The following is a 21,996-nucleotide window of genomic DNA, read 5'->3' on the forward strand; positions in this document are numbered from 1 at the left end:
ATTTCTTATTGCATTTCTGAAGAAATAGAAACAGCAACCCCAAAAGTATATGGAATCTCAAGAGACTATACTCAACAATCTTCAAAAAAAGGAACAATGTTGGAGGCATTATAGTTTTTTACTTCAAAACACATGACAAAGCTACATAATAAAAACAATTTTGTATGAATATAAAGATAAGAAAGTAGATAAATAAAAGAGAATCCAGCACATGAACTTTCACATATATGGTCATATAAAGAGTCATTTGCATATCCATAATTACTGCAGCACTGTTACTCAAAGCCAATAGGTAAAAGCAATGCAAATTTCTGTTACAAAATCATTTAGTACTCCCAGCACTTTGGGGGGCCGAGGCAGGTGGATCACGAGGTCAGGAGATCAAGGCCAGCCTGGCCAAGATGGTGAAACCCCATCTCTACTAAAAACACAAAAATTAGCCAGGCATGATGGTGGGTGCCTGTAATCCCAGCTACCCGGGAGGCTAAGGCAGAGAACTGCTTGAACCTGGGAGGCGGAGGTTGCAGTGAGGCGAGATTGCACCACTGAACTCCAGCCTGGGTGACAGTGAGACTCTGTCTCATACACACACACACACAAAAAACACAGATTTAGCTTTGCAAGATAAAAACATTTTAGCATATGTTGCATACCAATATAAATATAATTAATATGAAAAAACTAAATATTTAAAAAATTTTTAGGTGAGGTGCAGTGGCTCATGCCTGTAATCCCAGCACTTGCAGAGGCTGAGGCAGATGGGTCACTTGAAATCAGGAGTTCGAGACCAGCCTGGCCAACATGGTGAAACCCCATCTCTACTAAAACAACAACAACAACAAATTAGCTAGGTGTGGTTATGCACACCTGTAATCCCAGCTACTCAGAAGGCTGAGTCAACAGAATTCCTTGAACCCAGGAGGCGTAGGTTGCAGTGAGCCAAGATCACACCACTGCACTCCAGCACAGGAGACAGAGTGAGACTCCATTTCAAAAAAAAAAAAAAAATTGTTTTTTTAATTCTAAATTTTGCTGCGTGTTTTTGACAAATAAAAGTAAACAATAATACTTAAAAGAGATAAAGAGTTATCACAGTTTTAAAACATCTTTAAATCTAAAAATAATAGAGATTCACAAATAAATGGAACGTTAATATTAGAATTTCTATCACTATTCACTTAGGATTAATCAACCATTCACAACACACCTACACAACAAATACACAAGTTACAAAAAAAAATGCACGGATAGGCTGGGTGCAGTGGCTCATGTCTGTAATCCAAGCACTTTGGGAGGCCGAGATAGGCAGATCACGAGGTCAGGAGTTCGAGACCAGCCTGACCAACATGGAGAAACCCCATCTCTACTAAAAATAAAAAATTAGCCAGGCGTCAAGACACTGGACTCCAGCCTGGGCAACAGAGTGAGACTCTGTCTCAAAAAAAAAAAAAAAAAAAAAAAGCCAGGCGAGGTGGCTCACGCCTGTAATCCCAGTACTTTTGGAGGCCAAGGTGGGCGGATCACCTGAGGTCAGGAGTTTGAGACCAATCTCAACATGGAGAAACCCCATCTCTACTAAAAATACAAAATTAGCCAGGCATGGTGGTGCATGCCTGTAATCCCAGTTACTCAGGAGGTTGAGGCAAGAGAATTGCTTGAACCGGGGAGGCGGAGGTTGCGGTGAGCCAAGATCACACCATTGCACTCCAGCCTGGGCAACAAGAGTGAAACTCTGCCTCAAAAAAAAAAAAAAAAAAAAAAAAAAAAAAACAGGGATAATATTTACACAGACAAACAAATAGAGATAATTATATTGGCAGTAGACATATGGCTGATTCATATTTAAGTTTCCCCGACACTGTCTTAAATTATATTGAGTTAATCATTGTCATACACAATTTATTGTTATTATTTATTATTATTTTTTGAGACAGAGTCTCGCTCTGTCACCCAGGCTGGAGTGCAGTGGCACCATCTCGGCTCACTGCAAGCTCCACCTCCCAGGTTCACATTATTCTCCTGCCTCAGCCTCCCAAATAGCTGGAACTACAGGCACCCACCACCACACCCGGCTAATTTTTTGTATTTTTAGTAGAAACAAGGTTTCCACTGTGCTAGCCAGGATGGTCTCGAACTCCTGACCTCATGATGCGCCCGCCTTGGCCTCCCAAAGTGCTGGGATTACAGGCATGAGTCACCATGCCCAGCCTGTCATACACAATTATAATACAAATTAAACATAAAAACACAATTAATTGGTGTGAGGTGGCATAACCTAAAATATGTAACTCAAAAATAGAAAATTGCAAAACAAAATTAAAACATGAAACGTAAAGTTTATTGGACATCATCAAGTTGATTAATATATTCATGAAAGAAATCCTAGAAAAAGAATACAGAGAAAAAGTAATATGAGGACACTTCAAGATAAGAACAAACTGAGAGCCAGGCAGGGTGGCTCACGCCTGTAATCCCAGCACTTTGGGAGGCCAAGGTGGGCAGATCATTTGAGGTCAGGAGTTCAAGACCAGCCTGGCCAACACAGTGAAACCCGATCTCTACTAAAAAAATACAAAAATTAGGCAGGGCACGGTGGCTCACGCTTGTAATCCCAGCACTTAGGGAGGCGAGGCAGGTAGATCACTAGGTCAGGAGTTCGAGACCAGACTGGCCAAGATGGTGAAACCCCATCTCTACTAAAAATACAAAAAAAAAAAAAAAAAAAAAAAAAAAAAAAAGCCAGGTGTGGTGGCAGGCCCCTGTAATCCCAGCTATTCGGGAGGCTGAGACCAGAGAATTGCTTGAACCCGGGAGGTGGAGGTTGCAGTGAGCCAAGATCAAGCCACTGCATTCTAGCGTGGGCGACACAGCAAGACTCCATCTCAAAAATAAAAAACAAAAAAACAAAAATCAGCTGGGCATGGTGGTACGTGCCTGTAATCCCAGCTACCCAGGAAGCTGAGGCAGGAGAATCACTTGAACTCGGGAGGCAGAGATTGCAGTTAGCCGAGATCACGTCACTGCACTCCAGCCTGAGCAACAGAGTGAGACTTAGTCTCAAAGAAGAAAAGAAAAACCTAAGAACTTTCCAAATTTTGATGTAATAAAAAAAATTTCTAACTAATAACACTTGATCCAAAATTATTTTACTTTAAAAACAAGATAAAAATAAAGATTCCAGAATAAAAGTTGTGGGTGTTCATCACTACTAGCACAGTCCTATGAAAAGTACTATATGGTGTCCATGCACAGTGGTTCAGGCCTATGAATCCTACAGTTTTAGCAGGCCAAGGCAGCCAGATCACTTGAGAATAGGAGTTCAAGATTAGCTTGAGCAACACAGTGAGACTCTACATATAAGCAAAGAGAAATACTAAAATGAGCCTATTATTTTGAAAATTAAAATGATGCTGGCCAGCATCATAAAACCATATATAAAATAAAGCTCTCTATTACATGTAAATATACAGACACATATAGAATTATTTGCTATCATAATGATGGTACATAAAATCCTTAAACTACTTCTATAGAATATGAAATATAAAATATAAATCTGGTAGTAGATACATAGTATAAAATAACCTTTAATATCAACAACTACTGAAAAACATAAAGTTATAGCTTTTGTATTAAATCGAAGTTGTTATGAGATTAAAATATATCATTTTAGTTTTGGCTGGGCACTGTGGCTCACGTCTGTAATCCCAGTACTTTGAGAAGCTGAGGCAGGTCAGGAGTTCGAGACCAGCCTGCCCAACATGGCAAAACCCCATCTCTACTAAAAATACAAAAAATTAGCTGGGTGTGGTGGCAGGTACCTGTAAGCCCAGGTACTTGGGAGGCTGAGACAGGAGAATTGCTTGAACCTGGGAGGCGGAGGTTGCAGTGAGCCGAGATCATGCCATCGCACTCCAGCCTGGGTGACAGAGTGAGACTCTATCTCAAAAAAATAAAATAAAATAAAATATATTATTTTCATACTAAAATGTTTTATGTAATCTCCATTTCTCAAGACAATCACAAAGATAATATTTATGAAAGTATAAATAAGGAAATGGAAAAATAACCAAAGCATGTCACTACTCAGAACAAAAATAAATGCAATAAAACAAGAAATGAGAAAAAAGCATATCTACAAGAAACATATAACAATAACAGTAAAACTGATCACAGTAACTCTATTTTAAAGCAATCATTTTAAATACAAATTAATTAAACTACTTAATAGAAAGAAACATAATCCCAGGACGTTGTGAGGTCAAAGTGGGCTGATCACTCGATCCCAGGAGTTTGAGATCAGCCTGAGCAACATCTCAAAACCCTGTCTCTACAAAAAAAATACAACAAAACTTGCTGGGTGTGATGGCACATATTTGTAATGCAGCTATTTGAGAGGCTGAAATGAGAGGATCATCAGAGTTCGGAAAGTTGAGGCTGCAGTGAGCCATGATCATGCCACTGAAAACCAGCCCGATTGACACAGTGAAATCCTATTTCAAAACTGAATGAATAAACAGGCCAGGCATGGTGGCTCATGCCTGTAATCCCAGCATTTTGGGAGGCCAAGGTGGGTGGAGCACTTGAGACCAGGAGTTTGACACTACTCTGGCCAACACAGTGAAACCCCATCTCTACTGAAAATAGAAAAAATTAGATGGGTGTGGTGGCACATGCCTGTAATCCCAGCTACTTGGGAGACTGAGGCATGAGAATCACTTGAATCCGGGAGGTGGAGGTTGCAGTGAGCCAAGATCAGGCTACAGTACTCCAGCCTGGGCAATGGAGTGAGATTCTTTCTCAAAAAGAAAAAAAATTGGCCGGGCGCGGTGGCTCAAGCCTGTAATCCCAGCACTTTGGGAGGCTGAGACGGGTGGATCACGAGGTCAGGAGATCGAGAGCATCCTGGCTAACACGGTGAAACCCCGTTTCTACTAAAAAAATACAGAAAAACTAGCCGGGCGATGTGGCGGGCGCCTGTAGTCCCAGTTACTCGGGAGGCTGAGGCAGAAGAATGGCGTAAACCCGGGAGGCGGAGCTTGCAGCGAGCTGAGATCCGGCCATTGCACTCCAGCCTGGGCAACAGAGCGAGACTCAGTCTCAAAAAAAAAAAAAAAAAAAAGAAAGAAAAAAAAATTAAAATAAATGAATACATAAATAAAATTATAAAGAAGAAAAAGAAACAAAATGCCTGAGTAACTTTAGAAAAAAGCATACAATATGCTGCCTACAAAAGACTGGTTTTAGCATTGCATTGAATAGGCTGAAAGTAACATAATAGAAAAAATTTATTTTTCACGCAAATAGTAACCACAATTGGGTGAGGCAGTTATAATTATATTAGACATAATATGCTTTTAGTCAAGTACTAGTATGAGAACAAAACTGATATTATATAATGATAAAAATAGGTCAATTTACCAGGAATCTATAACTATTATATCCCTCTATACATATGTATGTATGTATAAAACATCAGAGCTGCAAAATGTATGAAGCGAATATTGACAAAAGTGAAGAAATACATAGCAATATAGTAACTGTAAACACCAACACCCCATTTGCAATAATAAATAAGAAAACAAAAAACTCAGATAACATTATAGACTGTATTAATTATCTTACATATAGAGGAATACCTGAGAGTAGGTAATTTATAAAGAAAAAAGGTTTATTTGGCTCACAGTTCAGCAGACCGTATAGGACATATGTGCCAGCATCTGCTTTTGGTGAGTAAGCATCCCAGTAAGCTTATAATCATGGTGGAAGGCAAAGTATAACTGGACACGTAAGAGACAGAGTAAGTGTGAGGTGAAGAAGCCAGATTTTTTTTTTAACCAACCAGTTCTCATTTGAATCAATAGAGTGTAGCCTTTTTGATTATCAAAAGGATGGTGCCAAGCCATTTATGAGGAATTTGCTCCCCCATAACCCAAACACATCCCATCAGGTCCCACATCAAACAGGAGGATTATATTCAAGGATGAGGTTTAGAGAAAGTGGACATCCTCTAACCTTAGGCCAACCATATCATATCACCAACTAGGCTTAACAGACATGTACCAAACGTTCCAGGCAAAAGCCAGAGAATACACACAATATTCTTACTTGCTCCTGGTATGTTCTGTTACGACACATACTAAGTCATATTAAATTTATGAATACCGGCTGAGTGCAGAAGCTCATACCTATAATCTCAACACTTTGGGAGAATCACATGGGGCAAAAAGTTTGGGACCAGCTTATGCAACATAATGAGACCCTGTCGCTACTAATAAATCAAAAAATTAACCAGGGGTAGTAGTGTATGTCTGTAGTCCCAGCTCAAAAATTTGAGGTAAAAGGAGCACTTGAGCCCAGCAGACTGAGGTTGCAGTAAGCCAAAATCATGTCACTGCACTACAGCCTGGGCAACAGAGTAAGATGCTGCCTCAAAATAACAACAAATACATTTAAGAAGACCAAAATTATACACTATGTTTTCTGACCAAAACTGAAAGGAAGTAGGAATTAAAAATCAAAGTAAAACTGGCGGATCCAAAAATATATGAAATTAAAACACACTCTTCAACATATTCTTTTTTTTTTTTTTTTTGAGATGGAGTCTCACTCTCACCAGGCTGGAGTGTAATAGCGTGATCTCAGCTCACTGCAACCTCTGCCTCCAGGGTTCAAGCGATTCTCCTGCCTCAGCCTCCTGAGTAGCTGGGACTACAGGTGTGTGCCACCATGCCCAGCTAATTTTTGTAGTTTTAGTAGAAACGGGGTTCCACCAGGGTGGCCGGGATGGTCTCGATCTCTTGACCTTGTGATTCTCTCACCTCAACCTCCCAAAGTGCTGGGATTGCAGGCGTGAGCCACTGCACCCAGTCACTCTTCAATGTATTCTTGCTCCAGGGTCAAAAAATTTAATTTTTAAAAGACATTACTATGACCTACAGTGGCGAATGAATTTAATATAATCTCTATAAAAACCCTAATCACACAGTTTTTTACAGAAATATAGTTTGAATTTTTTTTTTTTTTTTAGATGGAGTCTCACTCTATTGCCAGGCTAGAGTTCAGTGGTACAGTGGCATGCTCTCAGCTCACTGCAACCTCTGCTTCCCAGATTCAAGTAATTCTCTTGCCTCAACCTCCTGAGTAGCTGGTATTACAGGTGCCCGTCACCACGCCCAGCTAATTTTTATATTTTATTTTTGGTAGAGACAGGGTCTCACCATGTTCGCCAGGATGGTCTGGAACTCCTGACCTCATGATTTGCGTGCCTTGGCCTCCCAAAGTGCTGGGATTACAAGTGTGAACCACTGCACCTGGCCAAAAAAAATTTTAATTTGATTATAAACTATAGATAAACACCCTTGAAAAAGAACAAAGAGGCATTATACTTTCTGATTTCAAAACATATTAAAAGCTACAAAAACAAAACAATGTAGTACTGACACAAAGATAAACAGATGAAAGAACAGAATAGAGAGCCCAGAATGAACTCTTCTGTATAAGATTAAATAATCTTCCACAAAGTTGCCACGAGCATACAACAGAGCAAAGATATTCTCTTCAAAAAATAATGTCAAAAACTGGATATCGACACTGAAGAAATAAAGTTGGATCATTTCCTTGAACCAAATACAAAAAAAAAAGGTTTAACTAAACACTTAAGACATGAAAAGATAACTAACATCTCTTAGAAAAAATATAGGAAAAAGGCATGTCATTGGTCTTCGCACTATTTTTTTAGATACGACACTAAATGCATGAGCAACTATAACTATAACCATTAAGATTTAACTGCACTATACTTCAAAATTTCTGCACATCGAAACATTCCATAGACAATGCCTCCTAGAAAATGGGTGAAAATATTTGCAAATCCCAAGAGACGAGTGATGAGTTAATATTCAAAATATATAAACAACTCTTAAAACTGAATAAAGCTGAATAAATTGATTTATTAATGAAAAAATAATTGAACTGAATTTTCATTAAAAAAATTACCCAAATGGGAAAAAGTATTTGAAAAGAAAAACAAAATTAATAATTTGTAGACAAACACATAAAAATGAAAAATAAAATCACCTCACACCTACTACAATGGCCACTGTAAATTTATGAAAAACACCAAATCTGTTGATAATGCAATGAAAATAAAACCCCTGTTGATTGTTGGTATAAAACAAAGATGCAGCCATTGTTTTAAAATGTTATAAATGCTGGCCAGGCATGGAGGCTCAGACTTGTAATCCCAGCACTCTGGGAGGCTGAGGCAGGCTGATCTCAAGGTCGAAAGCCTGACCAACATGGTGAAACCCCATCTCTACTAAAAATACAAAAATTAGCCAGGTGTGATGGTGCACACCTGTAATCCCAGCTACTTGGGAGGCTGAGGCAGGAGAATCACTTGAATCCGGGAGGCAGAGCTTGCAGTGAGCCGAGATCGCGCCACTGCACTCCAGCTTGGGCGACAGAGTGAGACTCTGTCTCAAAAAAAAAAGAAAAACAGTTATAAATGTTTCTTAAGTAATTAAAAATGGAATTATCAGCAAATACAGCAATTTTATTTATTAATCTATATTCAAAATATTGCAACACAGGACCTGTAAGACATCTGAACATTTATGTTTATTGTATCAGTATTCACAAAAGTCAAAAGGCTGAAGAAACCCAGATGTTCCTTAATGTACAAATACTTCAAAAAATGTAACATATACATACAATGGAATACTGTTCAGTCTTTTTTTATGTTTGCCTCGCACTAATAACTTTTATTTCACTCAAGCTGGAGCAATAATCTTCCCTACATAAGTATCTTCCCTGCCCAGTAATTCAAAGAAAAAAAAATCTAAAACGATTAGTAAAGAAAAATATAAGAATTAACAGACCCTTTAAATTTATTTTAAATATTTTTAAGATTTAAAAAGTGTTTAAAGTTTGTAATTCCTAGTAGGAAAACATCTGAATGAATACCCTAATGGCAAACCACTGTAAAATGCTTCAGCTGCATTTGGGGGAGAGGGGTAGGGATTATCTTCAAAGCACCCCAGCTCTCTTGATGAGATGGTCAGAGGTACATTGGTTTGTATTATTGCGACACCCATAAGGTGATCTATGTTGCTTTTCCTTCAGCAAGGGTTTTATTTATCAGAAGGGCATTGCCATGCGCATCTGTGTGAAGAGACCACCAAACAGGCTTTGTGTGAGCAATAAAGCTTTTTAATCACCTGGGTGCAGGTGGGCTGAGTCCAAAAAGAGTCAGCAAAGGGAAATAAGGGTGGGCTGTTTTATAGGATTTGGGTAGGTAGAGGAAAATTACAGTCAAAGGGGGGTTGTTCTGTGGAGGGCAGGAGTAGGGGTCACAAGGTGCTCAGTGGGGGAGCTTTTTGAGCCAGGATGAGCCAGGAAAAGGACTTTCACAAGGTAATGTCATCACTTAAGGCAAGGACTGGCCATTTTCACTTCTTTTGTGATTCTTCAGTTACTTCAGACCATCTGGGTATATACATGCAAGTCACAGGGGATGCGATGGCTTGGCTTGGGCTCAGAGGCCTGACAGGCATTACGCTTGACCTCCAAATATGGCTGACAATTTAATGATAAGATTCATAACCTTTGTGTTGCTCTGGTGTTTTGACATATTTGCTGGGTTCTGAGCCACATCCTGGAAGGCCACCATAACTTCTGGATCCTGTATGGCTGCAAGAACCTCTGGATCACTAAGAATTTCATTCCGGCCATTCCAGGCATGCCCCCTCCCATTCCAGGCATTCCTCTGGGAAAACTACCAGGCATTCCCCAGTGAAAGCCACCTGGAAAAGAGCCATACTGAGCTCCTGACTGTCATCTGGCTTCTTCCTCCCTCTGGGATCTCTCATGCTCTTCTTGAGCCTTCTTAACTTGGTCTATATCTTTCTTTGATCTCTCGCTCTTCACGTTTTCGCTCATATTTTCTCTGATGTTCTGCAATTTTCTATGCCGTAGGTTGAACTTCTTTCAGCATTGCACTAGCATCTTCATCATAATTCAATTCACAGGCAAGGGCAAGATCATGAGCTGTTTCTTCCCAGTGGCCTAGAAGATGAGTGTGCTTTCCCTCGCCACTTGTAAGGCTGAGCTGAATCAGGATTTATTTCATTGGCTCTGTCAGTTTCGGGTGACAGCACTTGGCTTCTGTAATTTGACGAAGACGCTGGCCCTCTTGGCATGCAAAATGGCCAAGCGAGGATATTCAGCTTGATGGTATCTGTGAATAAGTCAATGGCTTTCTGGAGCTCACCATCATTTAGGGCTTCAATAGCAGCCACTTTCTTATCATTTGCCTGATCCATCATCTCCTCTGTTATCTCTGCATTTTCATCTCCCATTTCTTGAGGGGCATCAGTGTCTGGTTCAATCACACCTTCTTTATCAATTTCTAGATAACTTTCTCACTTGATGGTTTGTCTGCCTTTAAGTCTTCCTCCACCTTCTTACTATCAGGTTTTTCTTCCTTGGTATTTTCTTCTGATTTAGCTTTCTGAGTAGCAGGTGGTACTTTACCCCCCATGCTCTCTACCCACTCCCTCATGAAGCGCATTTCCTCAGTGTGCAGAACACTCAGATCCTGCTCACACGTTTTCACAAAGGCCTGAAGCTCATTCGCTTTGCGGGGGTCCATGGTAGGGAGGTGGTGGGCGAAGCTGGGGGACTGTGGCCCAGTTCCAGGTCCAGGCACTGGCTTGGCGTGACCATGCAGAAGGGGCTACTCAGTCTTAAAAGACTTCTTACAAAATCTTGTCACTTTTTTGTTTTGTTTTTTGACGCAGAGCCTCGCTCTGTTGCCCAGCCTGGAGTGCAGTGGTGCAATCTCGGCTCACTGTAACCTCTACCTCCCAGGTTCTAAGGGATTCTCCTGCCTCATCCTCCTGAGTAGCTGGGATTACAGCATGTGCCACAAAACCCAGCTAGTTTTTGTATTTTTAGTAGAGGCAGGGTTTCACCATGTTGGCCAGGCTGGTCTCGAACTCCTAACCTCAGGTGATCCGCCTGCCTCGGCCTCCCAAAGTGCTGGGATTACAGGCGGGAGCCACGGTGCCCAGCCAATCTGTTCATATTTTAAGATAAACTTTGAGAGTATTACGTCACCTGAAATAAGCCAGATGCAAAATGATGGATACTGTATAATTCCACTTATATGAGATGCCTTACGTAGTTACACTCATAAAAACAGAAAGTGGAAGGGTATTTGTCAAGGGGTGGAGAGAGGGTAAAATAAGTTATTGTTACTTAGTGTGTATTTGAGTTTTAGTTTAACAAGATGTAAAATTTCTAAAAGTCTTTTGCATAGCAATGTGAATATACTTAACATGCCTGAAATGTATAGCTTCTTTTTGAGACAGGATCTCACTCTATCACCCAAGCTGGAGAACAGTGGCACAATTATGGCTCACTTAGACTCAAACTCTCAGGCTCAAATAATCCTACCCCTTTAATTTCCCAAGTAGCTGAGACCACAGGTGTCAGCCATTCCTGACATAAATGCCTTTGAGAGCCAGGCATTATGGCTCACACCTGTAATGAGAATTACATGGTACATCATGGTTGAAAAATTGTTTCAGGCTAGGATTTCAAGACTAGCCTGAGTTATGTAGAAAGCCCCATCTCCAAAATAAGTGCCTTTAAGAGAGCTCTGAGATCCAGGAAGGGAGAAGTGAAACTCTGCTAAAGCCCCAAATTAAGGAGTGTTCTTTTCAGAAGCCAGGCCCTCATTCAGGTGGCAAACTACAGGACCCCTGTTCTTGGCTACAGGTAAGAAAACAGCCCACTCAACTTGGTTCTACTGAGAATTCATATATCTATATATGCTTTTTTCTTTTTTTTGAGACAAAATCTCGCTGAGGCATGTGTTGCCCAGGCTGGAGTGCAGTGGCATGACCTCAGCTCACTGAAACTTCCACCTCCTGGGTTCAACCCATTCTTCTGTCTCAGCCTCCCGAGTAGCTGGGACTACAGGCATGCACCACCATGCCCAGCTAATTTTTGTATTTTTGTAGAGACAGGTTTTGCCATGTTGGCCAGGCTGGTCTTGAACTCCTGATCTCAGGTGATCTGCACACTTGGCCTCCCAAAGTTCTGGGATTACAGGCGTGTGCCACCACACCCAGCCCCCACTGAGAATTCTGAACTTCCTCTGTAATCATCCCAAATTCCTCCCAGGCACAGTATGGGAGAGGTCCTGCCCTTTCAGAGGCCTGGAGTAAGACATCGATTTATAGCCATACAGGCAGGCCTGCAGCAGACCTTGGCCTTCACTGTGGTCCCTGAAACAGTTCAATGACTCAGTTCTAGCTCCATGGGCCACAGTTCATGGCCAGTTCTGCCTACAGAGAAACCTAAACAATGACCTGTAGAAATCCTCTTTGGTACTCAGTGAAAGCCATACTCACCCACATTTTGATATAAAGCCCAACCATATGCAGACCTGAATGTAGAAACGTGCCCTAGTGTCTGCCCTACAGAGCAAAATTCTGAAGGATATTCAGTCTGTTTAAAAACAAAATGGGAAGCTGGGTGCAATGGCTCATGCCTGTAATCCCAGCACTTTGGGAGGACAAGGTGAATAGATCACCTGAGGTCAGGAGTTCAAGCCTGATCAACATGGTGAAACCCTGTCTCTACTAAAAATACAAAATTAGCCAGCCCTGATGACACATGTACGTAATACCAGCTACTCAGAAGGCTGAGGCAGGAGAATCACTTGAACCTGGGAAGCGGTGGTTTCAGTTAGCTGAGATCACGCCACTGCACTCCAGTCAGGGCAACAAGAGCAAAACTCCATCTCAAAAGAAAAATAAAATAAAACAAGATAAAATAAAATAGGAATTACAACTATCCAAGCCCCTTGTAACCAGCCAACTAAAAGTGGACCCTAGTACAGAAACTGCAGGCTTGAGACCAAGCTACTACCCCTCTCCACAAACCCAGAGGGCATCCAAGAACCCTGGCAGCCCAAAAAAGAAGATATTGGCTGGGTGAAGTGGCTCATGCCTATAATCCTTGCACTTTGGGAAGCTGAGGAGGGTGGATCACAGGGTCAGGAGTTCGAGACCAGCCTGACCAACATGGTGAAACCCCGTCTCTACTAAAAATTAGCTGGGCATGGTGGCATGCACCTGTAATCCCAGCTACTCGGGAGGCTGAGGCACCAGAATCGCTTGAACCAGGGAGGCGGAGGTTGCAGTGAGCCGAGATCACGCGACTGCACTACAGCCTGGGTGATAGAGTGAGACTCAGTCTCAGAAAAAAAAAAAAAAAAAAAAAAAAAAATCTTTACCTTCTGAAATCAATTTATAAAATCTTGAAGAGGCGTTTGCATTTTCAAATTTACAGACACCAATGCCAAACTATATTGTGCCCACTTGTCAATGCTTCTCTTTTAACATAACACTGAAAGTATGTGGCAGAAGAATTAGTCAAAAAATAAAAAACCCATTGAAATTGAAGACAACTAAGTAAAATGTTTGTTTGTAGATCATAAAATCTTATATATAAAAATACATAAACAGTACATTAAAACCTATCTAAATTAATAAATACACTCAGTAAATTGGCAAATATAAAATCAACATACAAGTTATGGTTTCATAAATCTAAATTGTCTAAAATAAAGGAAGAAAACAATATTATTTACAATAGCATTAAAATAATGTATTTCTGAGAAGAAATTCACCCAAGAAAGTGAAAAAAACAACTGTACAATTAAAGATATAAGATTTCAATGAAGAAATTAGAAAAGATACAAGTAAGTTTTAAAATATTTAATATCTATGGATTTAAAGAATATTGTTAAAGTACCATATTATCCAAAGTGATCTATAGATTTAAGAAACTCCCTACCAAAATTCCAGTGGCTTTTTTTTTCACAGTAATTGAAAATACAATCCCTAAATTTACATGCAACTAAAATAAACTCTTTTTTTTTTTTTTTCCGAGATGAAGTTTCACTCTTATTGCCGAGGCTGGAGTGCAGTGGGACAATCTCAGCTTGCAGCAACCTCTGCCTCCCCGGTTCAAGCGATTCTCCTCCCTCAGCCTCTGGAGTAGCTGGGATTACAGGCATGCACCACCACGCCTGGCTAATTTTTTGTGTTCTTAGTAGAGATGAGGTTTCACATATTAGTCAGGCTGGTCTTGAACTCCTGACCTCAGGTGATCCACCCACTTCGACCTCCCAAAGTGCTGGGTTACAGGTGTGAGCCACCATGCCCAGCCCAATAAATCTTTTTAAGAGACAGGGTCTCCTTATGTTGCCCAGGTTGGTATCCAACTCCTGGGCTCAAGGGATCCTTCTGCCTCAGCCTCCTAAAGTGATAGGATTACAGCTGTGAGTCACTGCACCCAGCCAAAACTACAAGAAACTTTGAATAGTCAAAGCAATCATGAGGAATAAAAACAAAGCAGAACATCACACTTCTTAATTTCAAACTATATTTCAAGCCTGTAGTAATACAAACAGGATGAAATGTGCAGAAAAATAAACCAAAAAAAAAAAAGGAATAGAAACCACAACTCTTACACATTTCAGACATGATGGAAAAAGAGAAACAAAATAGTTTAACACAGAGTTTCTCAAAATTATGCAGATATTTCTGACTCTCCAAAAACAATGGAAAAAAAAAAAGTCAGATTGTGCAATCTCTTTTATGCCATGAAGAGGACTTTAGCTCACTGTAAACTTGAAGGAAGATCACTGAAGGGAAAGTAGAATTTTTAAAGAATTTAAGAGCATAAGACAGAAGATGCCCCTATGTTGAAGTAAAAAAAAAAAAAAGCTGCCTCGAAACTATTTCCTTTGGAACACAGATTTCCAAATCACATTTTAAGGACTGGCTTTCCTTTTCACCTTTGGACCTCTCATCTGTGTTGTCTGTTATAATCACTCTCACCTACCTGGGGGTTTGGCTACCATCTCATGTCTCTTCATATTCCAGGGCTCTTTTCCTTGCTCCAGACAGGTGATCAAGTCTGGCTTAGAGACAGCAATACCTGTTTTATTAAAAATAAATAACATGAATCTTGCTCATATTCTCCAATTACCAACCTAGTAATTTTCTCAGTAAAGAGAATGTAGGCCAGGCACAGTGGTTCATGCCGATAATCCCAGCACTCTGAGAGGCCGAGGTGGGTAGATCACCTGAGGTCAGGAGTTTGAGACCAGACTGGTCAACAATGTCAAAACCCTGTCTCTACTGAAAATACAGAAATTAGCTGGATGTGGTGGTGCACACCTATAGTCCCAGCTGCTCGGGAGGCTGAGACAGGAGAATCGCTAGAACCCAGGAGGCAAAGGTTGCAGTGAGCTGAGATTGCACCACTGCATCCAGCCTGAGTGACAGAACAAGACTCTGTCTCAGAAAAAAATATTTTAAAGAGAATGTGATAGAACATTCCAGTAAATTAATCACAAAATACTAACATAACAAAATTCCTAAATATTAAGAAAATATTTTCAATTTGTATGTTCTTAATTTTACTACTCAGTGCTACTGAATCAAAAACTGGTGGTGGCAATTAGATTTTAAGGTGTGGGCAACAATATTTTATGCCACTAAATTTCTGGAATTACCACTAATCTAGAGTGAAGGATACAGATCAGCTCAGAAAGATGGAAACTTCAGGTCAGGGTGAAACATCTACACGGATAAATCCTACATTTTCTTAAAAATAGGTATCTGAAACTCATTTATGTAAAGCATAAATTGTCAAAAAAACATGCAACAAAAACAGAAATGAAACCTTTAGAGTATATCAGGAATTGTGTAATAAAGTTATCCTCACCCGCAGGGCGCAGTACCTCACGCCTGTAATCCCAGCACTTTGGGAGGCTGAGGCAGGTGGACCCTGAGGTCAGGAGTTCGAGACCAGCCTGACCAACATGGTAAAACCCTGTCTCTACTAAAAATACAAAAATTAACCAGATATGGTGGCCCACGCCTGTAATCCCAGCTACTCAGGAGGCTGAGGCAGGAGAATCGCTTGAACCCTGGAGGCAAAGGTTGCAGTGAGCCGAGATCACGCCACTGCTCTCCAGCCTGGGCAACAGAGTAAAATTCTGTCTCAAAAAAAAAAAAAATAATAATAATAATAAAAATTTTTTTAAAAAACTTATCCTCACCCAGGAATACCAGGTTTCTGTAGTTCTCTAACATGACATTCCTATATAAATTCTGCTGTGCTGTGTCCAGGCACTGCCACTCCTCCAGAGAGAATTCTACAGCCACATCCATAAATGTCAATAGTCCCTGAAAAACACATACACACATACATATTTACCAAGTGGTTATGGACAGAATTTTTAATTTGACTCAAGGTGAAATGAGAGAGTAAATAGAACTGGTTCTGACTTATAGGAGTGACTGAAATTATCCAATAAAATAATTTCCAACCCAGAAATATTCTCTAATGTATTCTCTAACTCTGAGAAAAGAGAGTAGTATAAGATCCACAACATCAGCGTATATATGTTACTTTTCTGAATCATAAAGCATAAACTTAAGGGCATGGACACAAACATGTACATTTTTTATAGCTATATATACATCATACAGAATGACTTGTGTATATTTTTCAGATGGAAAAGAAATGTTGAGTTAGAAAGTGCTTCTCAAATTTTAGTCTGTAAAATAAACTGGAAATCTTGTTAGTGGAGATTATTTTTTCAGAAGATCTGGAATAAAGTCTCAGTTTTTGAATTCCTAACAAGCTCACCAATAATGCCAATATTTTTGGCCCAAAAAGAATATTTTGTCAAACATCCAGTAAGTAGAAGGGCCTGTGTTTTTTTTTTTTTCAGTTTTACTTACCTGTAAACAAAGATAAGAGCTTTCATTTTCCAAAGACATATGTATACAAAGAAAACCTAAGAAAAAGGCAGCTCCCAGATAAAATATGATGATTTATGCACATTAGCTGCATAAAGATATTTAATAATAAACAGAAAAATAATTAACTCTATAGTGAAAAAATCTTTCAGAGAGCTCTTTAATCAAAATAATTTTTTTTTTTTTTTTTTTTGAGGCGGAGTCTCGCTCTGTCGCCCGGACTGGAGTGCAGTGGCCAGATCTCAGCTCACTGCAAGCTCCGCCTCCCGGGTTTACGCCATTCTCCTGCCTCAGCCTCCTGAGTAGCTGGGACTACAGGCGCCCGCCACTTCGCCCGGCTAGTTTTTGTATTTTTAGTAGAGATGGGGTTTCACCGTGTTAGCCAGGATGGTCTCGATCTCCTGACCTCGTGATCCGCCCGTCTCGGCCTCCCAAAGTGCTGGGATTACAGGCTTGAGCCACCGCGCCCGGCCAATCAAAATAATTATTAACATCAACTGCACTAGGACAAATTTTTATGATGTGCTAATGCATAACACAGAAGGACACAGCACCACTGCTGGAATATTCCCCCCAAAAGTGAATTATAGTCTGAATTTAACCATAAAGAAAATATCAGTTCCGTGCAAAGTTCAAGATAAGCATATCTTTCATGTTTGTAATTTTTAATAATGACTTTAGGTAGACATCTTCAGAATATGCCTTTACAGGTATCAGCACCACCTGTTTACCTGATGCCACCACACCCACAAGCAAAGAGATGAAGACCTGCAGAAAAAGTCCACCCATTTCTGTCCTCTGTAACAGAAGAGATGCAGGAAAAACACGCTGCACCATGGAAATAAAGATATAAGTTTCACTTTTCCTGTCCTCAGGTGCCCTTCCCTTACATGGACACCAACAATTTCTGCTACAGTAATGAAAATATGGAACACACTGTCCTCTCCCTACCAAACCCAAACACAAACAGCCCGGTGGCCACCCTTTCAGTGCAAAGGTGAAACTTAACTCTCATGAATGTATCTGAACCCCTCATACTCAATTCTAGCCTCACATTAAAATCACATGAGGCACTTAATTAAAACAACATGGGGCCAGGCACGGTGGCTAAAGCCTGTAATCCCAGAACATTGGGGGACTGAGGTGGGTGGATCTCCTGAGGTCAGAAATTCGAAATCAGCCTGGCCAACACGGTGAAACCCTGTCTCTACTAAAAACACAAAAATTAGCCAGGCGTGGTGGCACATGCCTGTAGTCCCAGCTACTCGGGAGGGTGAGGCAGGAGAATCGCTTGAACACGGGAGGCAGAGGTTGCAGTGAGCTGAGATCACGCCACTGCACTCCAGCCTGGCGACAGAGTGAGACTCCATCTCCAAAAAAAAAAAAAAAAAAAAAAAACAAAAACAAAAATTAGTCAGGCACAGTGGCGTGCACCTGTAATCCCAGCTACTTGGGAGGCTGACTCAAGGAGAATCACTTGAACCTCGGAGGCAGATGGTGCAGTAAACCGAGATCAAGCCACTACACTCCAGCCTGGGAGACAGAGTGAGACTCCATCTCAAAACAAACAATATGGATGTGGCCACTCGGACAATAAACAGAATCTGTGGGGAGGGGACAACTGCAGAGATTTCTGCAAACTGGCTGTGCAATCCTAATGAGAAGCCTGGGCTGATAACCACTTAGCTAAGCACTGCCTCTCAAGCTTTAGTGAGCTTAAAATTCACTTAGTAATTTTGGACCCACTCTATGTAATGGGATTCTGCAGGTTTGGAAAGGATCCATGGATAAATGTTTTAAACAAGTCCCCTGTCAATGCTAATGTTGCTCCCCCTGGGTTCATGATTAGCGTTAGAGAAAGCAGGCACAGCACAGAGTCCCTTACACTCAGCACTCTTGTCACAACACAAGTATTTCTAGTACAAATAAAGACAACCCATCTTCATCCTAAAGTTTCATATTCTTTCCTGGCTCTTTAAAGTTTACAAAGGAAACAGAGGCAGCAATGTCTGAGTAAGTCTGCATTTGGAAAACAACATGTACTAATGCAAGGTTTATTAAGCAGGTACGATGTGCCCTCAACAGTATGTTACAGGCTGGGTGCGGTGGCTCATGCCTGTAATCCTAGTACTTTGGGATGTCGAGGCGGGTGGATAACTTGAGATCAGGAGTGCAAGGTCAACCTGGACAACATGGTGAAACCTCATCTCTACTAAAAATACAAAAATTCGCCAGGCGTGGTGGCACGTGCCTGTAATCCCAGTTACTCAGGAGGCTGTAAGTGGGAGAATCGCTTGAACCCAGGAAGAGGAGGTTGTAGTGAGCTGAGATTGTGTCACTGCACTCTGGCCTGGGTGACAGAGAAAGACTCTGTCTCAAAAAAAAAAAAAAAAAAAAAAAAAAGAGTACGTTACAGAGCACTGTGCTGGGAATAAAATTATATAATTTAATTCTCGTAACATCATGGGAGTTGGTGCTAAGTGTTTACTAATTACCAGGATTTAGATAAAGAGCCTAGCATTTGTATCTCTTCTACTGTTTCTCTGTCATTGGTTTTTTAAAAAATGTGTAGAAAAGCCAGACATGGTGGTTCACGCCTATAATCCCAGCACTTTGGGAGGCCGAGGAGGGCAGATCACGAGGTCAGGAGTTTGAGACCAGCCTGGCCAACATGGTGAAGCCCCGTCTCTACTAAAAATACAAAAATTAGCTAGGCACGGTGGTGGGTGCCTGTAATCCCAGATACTCGGGAGGCTGAGGCAGGAGAATTGTTTGAACCTGGGAGGCGGAGGTTGCAACGAGCCAAGATTATGCCATTGCACTCCAGCCTGAGAAATAGTGCGACACTATGTCTCAAAAAAAAAAAAAAAAAAAATGTAGAATAAAAGCCTAATATAGACAGATGAGAGGATTACAGAAAGAGTTTAATGTAGTTTCTAGGAATTTTTTACTGGGTTTATTTTTACTTTTTTGTGACTTGTGGAGCAACTACTGAATCTGCAGGAATAGAAAACAAGTTGCTAAGTGGAATGTTTCTGCAACCTTGGTTTTAATAAAAAAAAATAAGAAATTACGACCCTAAAATACATACTTTATTTTTCTGATTTATCTGCTTTTGGGTTTCAGGAAATTGGGAGCACCAGCTTTAGAAAGGCAGCAGAATTCAGCAACCTAAACCCTGATCTCTTCTGATCAATTCTGTGAGGCAAGACTCCAGGGCTGGGTGAGATCTAAATAAGGTCCTCAAAAAGGGTGAATCTGAACAGAACTGGGGAAGGGAGAGACCCTCTGTAGAATTCTGTTCTCTATGCCACTGGGGTATTTCAAGTTCTGTTTTTCCTAAGCTTACCTAAGATAAACTTAAATCCCAGTGTTTGTGTAATTTTAATCTTTTCTAGCCACTGCCCTGTCAATTTTATAACATACACTAATAAGCAATTTAAACAAATCTCTTAAAGTTTTCTAGGGTAAAATTATTAGAAGATAAATATGTATTCTTTTTTTTTTTTTTTTTTTTTGAGACGGAGTTTCACTCTGTCTCCCGGGCTGGAGTGCAGTGGCCGGATCTCAGCTCATTGCAAGCTCCGCCTCCCGGGTTTACGCCATTCTCCTGCCTCAGCCTCCCGAGTAGCTGGGACTACAGGCGCCCGCCACCTCGCCCGGCTAGTTTTTTGTATTTTTTTAGTAGAGACGGGGTTTCACCATGTTAGCCAGGATGGTCTCCATCTCCTGACCTCGTGATCCGCCCGTCTCGGCCTCCCAAAGTGCTGGGATTACAGGCTTGAGCCACCGCGCCCGGCGATAAATATGTTTTCTTATCAAGGTAAAAGAAATAAAAAAATAATAATGCTTCTGTCCATAAATATCCCTTCAGGTGATGACATCAGAAGCCACAACAATATAAAGAAAGTGGCCCAAATGAAGCTCACGATTTTTTCATACATCTATTTGCTGTACCAACCAAATGAGTTTTTTTTGTTTTGTTTTGTTTTGTTGTTTTTTTTGTTTGTTTTGTTTTTTCCAAATGATAGTTAATACAACCATTTTTTCAGTTGCTAGTCTAGACTAAGAGTTCCTGGATTGTAGAAACCATGACTGCTTCATCTATTTTTCTAATGGCCATATAAAATTACAGCAATCAGTTTATCTGCTTGAGTCTCCAGATCTCCTCCTTGTTTTTACCCAAGTACCAGAAAACTGGAGAAACTCTCATCTGGGTACCAACGAAAAACATCCCTTGTATAAGGGAAGAAACAAACATAGGATGACTCATTTCTCTTACAATGAGACAAAAGCAGAATTAACCACTCTTGTCAGCCTGATACAATTCTGCTCTGGACATCCTCAAATGTCTCAAAAAATGCCTACGAAATTGTGAGAGGGTTCCCAGTGACCCTGGGCTGAGGGTCCAATAATAAGCCAGGCTAGAGAGAGTCATACTAATTCTAAATAGAAAATGGAACTGCCCTGGTTGAGCTCCAGAATTACTTGTTCTGATTAACTAGCTTTTGGGTAGGAGGAAGGACAAGAATATTGTACATAACATTTTACAGGCAGGTATAGTTGTGGTCATGGCCCTGGATACCTTGTGGTCCTGATCTCTCACTCCTAAGATGTTTATTTATATTTACAGAATTTGCCATCAGATTCTATTTACATCTGGATCCTCTCACATAACTGTGGCAGACCTGCTACAAGATCTTATTGGACAAAATCTGAAAAGCTCAAAGAGCCACAGTCTCAAAGGGAGCTGTAGGATGTCTATGTTGACATCTCACAATGCAGAAAATGCCTTCTATTGGTTTTCAGTACATTCCCAATTCGAAGTCTGGCCCTGTCTTGTAATCCCAGGCAGAAGCCAGATCTTACGTGCAGATTCTAAGTGGGATCAACCTGACTCTGCATCCTTAGGTGTTACAGAAAGCAAAGTACAATTAAAGGAGAGATCCCCTCAGAGGCTGCTTTGGCACATTCCAAATGATGTTTACCTAAAAGGAAATAGCTGAGAAAACATGAATATAAGTATACAATTTATTTGGGCCAAACTTGAGGATTATAACCTGGGAGCAAAGATTCAAGTTGCCTGGAACATATACTTTGATTAGCAGCAGTTACAAGTGGATTTGTAAAGGTAAAAAGA

At 40.6% G+C, this 21,996-nt stretch overlaps 2 protein-coding genes and 1 pseudogene across 3 annotated transcripts in view; 1 reads left to right on the plus strand and 2 right to left on the minus strand.

Annotated features, from left to right (window-relative positions):
- The window catches only part of ZNF738 (zinc finger protein 738), a 452,488-nt gene that overhangs the window by 362,332 nt on the left and 68,160 nt on the right, over window positions 1-21,996 (plus strand). The window lies entirely within an intron of this gene.
- Window positions 1-21,996, minus strand: part of LOC104657267 (zinc finger protein 708-like) — a 38,813-nt gene that overhangs the window by 6,201 nt on the left and 10,616 nt on the right. The window contains 2 exon segments of the mRNA XM_010357037.2: window positions 14,926-15,021; window positions 16,151-16,277. Coding sequence (XP_010355339.2) covers window positions 14,926-15,021; window positions 16,151-16,277 — 223 coding nt within the window.
- LOC104657259 lies at window positions 9,557-10,714 on the minus strand (annotated as a pseudogene).

Source organism: Rhinopithecus roxellana, chromosome 12, assembly GCF_007565055.1.
Source record: "Rhinopithecus roxellana isolate Shanxi Qingling chromosome 12, ASM756505v1, whole genome shotgun sequence".
Classification (NCBI taxonomy): Eukaryota; Metazoa; Chordata; class Mammalia; order Primates; family Cercopithecidae; genus Rhinopithecus; species Rhinopithecus roxellana.